This window comes from Hipposideros armiger, unplaced genomic scaffold (assembly GCF_001890085.2).
Source record: "Hipposideros armiger isolate ML-2016 unplaced genomic scaffold, ASM189008v1 scaffold_1196, whole genome shotgun sequence".
NCBI lineage: Eukaryota > Metazoa > Chordata > Mammalia > Chiroptera > Hipposideridae > Hipposideros > Hipposideros armiger.
The window spans coordinates 87,878-94,382 of record NW_017732546.1 but is presented as its reverse complement, the minus strand read 5'-3'; the positions used below and the strand labels follow the sequence as shown (position 1 = coordinate 94,382).

Below are 6,505 nucleotides of genomic sequence, written 5' to 3'. Positions count from 1 at the left end.
GGGTAGGGATGGGGGTGGGGGTAGGTGTGGGGCAGCACCATCGTCCCCCGCGGAATCAGGGCTCAGCGCCAGAGGAAAGGCGAAGTCATTTACACATATGGTGCCAGAGACCCAGGTTCCCTTTTTGCGCTAGTCAGCCTGGGGTTGGCTGGATCTAACAGCATCCCTCCGGACAGGCAGGGCACAGGTGATGACGTGAGGTAGGGCGGGGCGCTGCTTCAGGTGGTGGGGAGAACATGCAACGGCGCGACGCAGCCGGCAGAGGGCGCAAAAGGCACCGGAGTGAGCCGGCCAGGAAAGGCGAGGCGCCTCAGGCTGTCGCCGGGAGATGGGTCAGGAGGAGGAACAGCCCAGCCCCTGGAGTCAGGGGACAGGAGGGCCAGGGTCACCCTCCACACACACCCTCAGGGGCTGCAGAAAACATGAGGATGGTGGGGAGGGGGCTCAGGTTGAAGGGGAAGAGGATTGCGCACTTAGAATTGCAGTCCAGTGACAGCGGCGCCCAGCGGCTGGAGCAGCCTGCACCTAGGAGACCGGGTCTGAGCAAGAGCCGGGTTATGGTCTGGGTGCAGGGGTGCAATGGCGCGGGGGTGGGGGGGGCACGTGGCGGAGTGGGCAGGCCTCCTCTCCTATATTTCCCCAGGTGGAATCAGGCACCTGGCAGTTGGATGGCTCCTCCGCCCCCTCAATTCCCACGTCCAATGTATCACCGGACGTGAACCCCATCGCCGATAACACTGCTCCGTTCCCACTGCCTCGGCTGTGGCTTCGTCACCTCTCCCGCACCCCCTTGCCGCTTCCCTTCCACACGCCCTCATTACTCCAGGCATGTTGCTTTCAGTTTACAAACCTCTGAAGGCTTCCTGTTGCCAAGAGAAACAAATGCACACTCCTTCGCAGGCAGGGGAAGCTCTTCTGAACGTGCTCCTTTGGAGCAGTCGTGATGATCACAATGACAATAAAGACAGCCCCCGCAACAGCGGTAACAGATAACATACCCCATTGTCAACAGTAACAGTTAATGCTTTTCAAGGAGTAACCAAGGCCATGACCCTCACTAACCCGCGGCCATGCCTGGCCTCATTCAACCCTCAGAACAATTCCAGGGCTCTGCAGCCGCTGTGGCTGGTGGCCACCACACTGGACAGTGCAGATATACAGAACATCCCATCATCATAGAAAGTTGTTACACAATGCTAGCCCTGAGCCTCAGTTTCCTAAGCTGTAAAATGGGGATAATATTTCCAAGGGTTGTTGTAAGAATGGAGCCATCCTTCATATAAGTGAAGTGGCTTTGCAGAGAAATGAATATGTGACACATTTTAATACTAATGCTAGCTAATATTTATCCAGTGTTAAGTGATGCTGGCAGAATTTTTGTGTGGATTCATTTAGTCCTCATAACAACTCAGCAAGACAGGCACCTGTTTTCCTCTTTTACAGATGAGGAAAGGGAGGCACGGAGAGCTTAAGTGACTTGCCCAAGACACATCGCTAGAATCTGTGGGCACCTGAAGCCTTGTGGGACAGGAGGAGAGGCAGAAAGGACACACAGGATGCCACCCGGCTGATGCCTCAGGGTGGGGACTTGCCCTGGGGGCTTATGGGTAGGGCAGTGGTCTCTCCATCTTCTCCTGCACTCGGAAGGAGATGGAGAGTCTCCAACCAGCCCAGGGTTCCAGCAGCCTGGTCCCCTGTCTGCCAGGCTGCATTTAAGTCCACCTGCTCAGAAACTTGGGTCAGGGCACAGGGAGTCTTCAGTGCATTAATTCGTTAAGTCAGTAGGCACATATTGAGCACCTACTGTATGCAAGCACGGGGAAAGATGCTGGGATATACCAGTGAGCAAGAGACATGGGCTCACCCCTTGTGCAGCTCAGAGTCTGGGCAGGGGGACGGGGGGGGGGGGCGCAATTAACATCAAATGATCATGCTAATGGCTAAAACGACACAGGGGGTACCCAGGAGAAAAGGACAAGTATATAACAGCACAGTTCTCAGGCTCTTGCTGTCCACTGGGGATAACCGATGCATGTGGAGCAGCACAGTGTGTGCAAGGAACCAAAAAACCGTGTGGCTGGAGCTCAGAGATCCAGGAAGCATGGAGGGCTCCTCAGGGGCCAGGCCTCGGGGGGCCTTGTGGGAAGACGCCAGAGCACTCTGAGGACCACCAGCAGATTTTTGGCTTGAGCATCCCTGTGGCCACTGCACAGAGAATGAATCATGGCAGAGCCAGCTAAATGCTGGGGACCCGTTAGGAGACTGACGCAGCGTCCAGGCAAGAGATGACAGCCAGCAGCCCTTCCCCGCCCAAGGGGGCTGAACCCGTCGCACTTCCTTAGAAAGGAGGTGTGTTGTTCATGGCAATAGTTCATGGTTCTAACCTTAAGCAGGGCACATAACTCCTCTGCCCATCACCTCTGCCACCAAGGTGGATGGATGCCTTGGTGGGTGTGAGCAAATGTGCTTCGGAAACTGTCAGGCTCCAAACAAACTCACTTTGTTTGTCAAGCCCTTTGCTGGGCAGCGAGGATGCAGAAGACAAAAGCCTCCTCAGGCTGTGTGTGCACCACCCGTGTGCGCACGGACGCTCCGTGGGTGTGTTTGTAACAGACACACACATCCCCGAAGCAGCCAAGATCCTTTCAGATGGGGCAGCGGCAGCTTCCCCTCCTTCCCTCCCTCCCTGAGGGTTCTGGTCAGGAAAAAGCAGGGAGATGGGGCACCTCCAGGCGGGGAGCCCAGCCTTACCTGGTGCAGGGCTGTGAGTCCATCCTCGTTGCATAAGTCAGGGCTGACCTTATTCTTCAGGAAGTAGCGTACTGCAACAGAGGGGACAAGAGTCAGTGTCCCGTCACACACCCGGTGTGCAGGTAGGTATTCAGGGGACCCAGATAAGACTCACTCTCCCCCCAGGCCCTGACACAAATGGTCTTGTTTGTTTATACTCTTAGGGGCATTGTAAATGGAAATTAGCCCCATCACCAATGCTAAAACTTCCGTGGTTCCCCACTACTCTAAGAACAGAGTCCAAAGCCCTAACCATGGGTTTATCCCTGCCTGCAGGCCTCCATCTGACGCAGTTCCAGGGGGCACCGTTCACACTGTGGCCTGTAAGACTAGCACCCCTGGAGCAGTGTGGCGCATAACTTGCTCAGCTGTACACAGTGTTCCTATGTACCCACCTCTCCAGTCTCATTTCTTAAACTCCAAACACCTTCCACAATGGTCTTTTGTCAGCCAGAGTCACCACCACACTTCCTCTGGCCTCTGAGCTTTTGCATATTATGTTCCCATTGCCTGGAAGACTCAGTCATCCATCCATCCATCCATCCATCCATCCACCCATCCACCCTCATCCATCTCTAACACACACACACACACACACACACACACACACACACACACACACACACACACCTGCCTCACTCCTCAGCCTTTAGGTCTCAACGCAAACTCCCCAGACAAGGGCACCACGCCCCCTATTATGTACCCACCACCCCTATGCCTCTCATTTCTAGCCTTATCACAACTACAGTTATATAACTATTTGGGTCTGTCTGCTATAGGACACTAAGCCCCAAGGAAGCAGGACAGTGTCCTGGCACTTAGTGGTCTTTCCCTAGGGCCTGGCACACAGTAAGTCCTCAACAACCCTTCCAGGGCCCTGACCTACCCTGACCTAATCAGCAGCCCCTTAGCTCAGACCAAGGACACAGCCTCTCCATCTTCTTCTGGTGCTGACCCCAGATGGTGTGTGTCTACAATAAACAGCGCTGCCCACGGGGCCCTTCTGCAAAGCGGTGGATGACCTGGGAGCTGGTCCCAGCCTGAGGGCCATGAGAGGAGATACATGGCAAAGCCACTGATCACCAAGGTCCAGCCTGTCCAAGGGCCAGTACGGGTGTCCCAGGCCTGGCAGATGGCCTCGGGCGAGTAGAAGTGGCCATTATGTCCCTGTCCAGGATGGGATTCTGGAAGGTTCCACTCACAGGAGGCAAGGGTTCACATCCCATGGGGGTGGGTGGTGGACCAGGCTTCCTGTCCAGGAGATACTCTTTGAAGCATAAATTAAGCATCAGCTGCCAAAAGCAGCGTTTTGTGCTCAATAATTATAGGGGTGTTCTCCATGCTGTGTGGGAGCCCAAAACATGTAATTATCCTAAGGGCGGGCAGTTATTTTCAGTCCAAGAGGTGGGACAAGTCACCCCCATCTCTAAGGAGCCCGTATTATTCATGAGCCAAGGTTCCCTCAGCGGTTCTACTTGGGATCTAGCTGGGAGCCTGGCTCTGGACACAGCTCACTGCAGCCAAGACCCCAGCACCCCGTGCACGCCCAGGCTCTCCTGCCTCTGGGGCTCGGCAAGAAAAGTGACGCTTCTATCAACAGCGTCTTCTTACTGAGTCTTTTTTATGCACCCAGGTCAATGCAGAACCACTGTCTTTCATGGGTTTATGTCTGTAATTATTCCCCTTATGGAGAAGAGGAGACAGAGGCTCAAGAGAGGACAGCTCACAATCACACATGGTCACATGGAGGAAATGAGACCCTCTGATTTCAAAGCCCAGGCTGATGAGCACAGCTCTGGTCTACTCTGCCCCTGTGGCCAGGAACGCGAACCGACACTGCGGGAGCCCTGCAGAGTGACCAGACCTGTGCTGAGAGCTGGCGTGGGGAGGAGGGTGACTGGAGACTGGACAGCAGTGACTTCTGCTTCTGTAAGCATCAGAGGTCCTCCAGTCCCAGGCCAAGCCTCTTCTTGCAAACACGGAGCCCCGGGGGAGGCGGGACACAGTCAGATCTTTCGGGGCAGTATTAAATGTAAATGTGCCTCCTCTCACTCCCTGCTTAAAGCCCTCTTGTGGCTCCACATTGCTCTTTGAATAAAGTTCAAAATCCTTCCGTGGCGTTCACCAGGGTCAGCAAACTATGGCCCATGGGCCAAATCTGGCAGGCAGCCTATTTCTGTAAATACAGTTTTATTGGAACGCATCTGCATTCATTCATTTACGTATCACTGACGACCGCTGTCACTCCACAACACCAGAGTTGAGTAGTTACAGTAGAGACAGTATGGCCCACACAGGCTAAAATATTTACTGTTGGGCCCTTTACGGAAAAGGTTTGCAGACCCTCATCTTCCTGATCCTGCACGGTGTGGTCCTGCCTATAGGGTTACCACCTTGCACAATTCCAAGGGAATTATACAATCATCATCTATGTAAAGGGCTTGCTCTGGAGTTGTGCAGTGCACAGCCTGCTCAGCCATACCTGCTCAGCAGTCCTGTTTCCCAACCTCCCCAAGCTCATCTCTTGCTCTGTGAGCACCTTACACAATAGAGGAAGCTAGCTTGACAGGGTCTAAGGGCTCCACTGAAGCTCATGGAGCACAAAGAGGGGCGTGCTCCCCCCTCCAGCTAGGAGCATCTACCACTTCTGGTTGTCCACACTCAGGTCTGCTCCCAGCCCCCAAAGCCTCAACTCCCAGACTTGGCTATCAGTTTGCCAGAGTGACCCATCTGTTCTCGTGCATTTGTTTAGCTGCGCTTCAAGCACGTTATTCCTCTTCTCTGTGCCTCAGTGTCCTCATCTGTCAAAAGGGGTCACAACAGCACCTCCTTTGTGGGGTTGCTATGAGGATTAATTAAGACAACACCTGAGAGCTACTACTATTAATATCATTTCTTTTAGAAATAAAAATAAAAAACAACCACTGAGCTCCTGCCTGGTCTCGCCCTGGGCTGGGTCCTGGGGATATAACCATCAACATCTTGCATTTCTCAAGAGCTCTCAAACCGATCATAAAAGACAGAGGCTGTGTCTCTCCAGGGGGCTCTGAGCATCTGCTGTTTCAAGGACCACAGTGAGGCCACCGTCAGTATCTCCACCTCCCCACACACACAGGCAAGACCCCACGGCAACAGCAAAGAGGTGGCTCCCGCCCTCCTGTGTATTCCCTGCTCCTGACGCCAACTCGATCGCTCTGCCCACACCTCCCTGGCAATCTGGCTGGAATCTGGGCCAAGCAGGGCCATCTGCTCCCCTACCATCTCCAGCTGTAGCAAGTGAGGCTGAACCGGCCCATCTCAGCAGGAAGCTGGTGGCGGCTGCCGTGGCGGGCAGAAATTCCTGCTGAAATCAAAGCTTGCGTTTTCTTTGCCACCTGACCCGCTCTGCCCCACAGAGTAGAACTGCCCGGCCTCTGGCTGGTCAGTAACGGGCAACCACAGGTGTGGTTCCTGCTCCTGCCTGTGGGGGAACAAGGACAGCAAGACAGAGGTGTCTGCCCACTGGAGGTGGACCTCAGGCGATCTCTGTCAGCCGGGGCTGCCCTGGGACTGAGTGGCTGCCACCTGGCCGTGTAACTTGCACAGTCATGTTCTGGGGTGCCCACTCACCAAGCCCTTCTCCCTTCCCATTTCACTTCCTTGCCCACCCGGCGCCCAGCAATGTGGCCTCATCTTCCCACTGCCTCCGAGATGCTGCCAGTCCTTGCCCCTCCCA

General features: G+C 54.7%; 1 protein-coding gene across 3 annotated transcripts in view; it reads right to left on the bottom strand.

The window, feature by feature from the left end:
• PPP1R16B (protein phosphatase 1 regulatory subunit 16B) overlaps window positions 1–6,505 on the bottom strand; it is a 104,856-nt gene that overhangs the window by 19,246 nt on the left and 79,105 nt on the right. For all 3 annotated transcript variants that reach the window (XM_019632928.1, XM_019632930.1, XM_019632929.1), the window contains exon 3: window positions 2,752–2,822. In XM_019632928.1, the coding sequence (XP_019488473.1) occupies window positions 2,752–2,822 (71 nt within the window). The remainder of the gene's footprint in view (window positions 1–2,751; window positions 2,823–6,505) is intronic.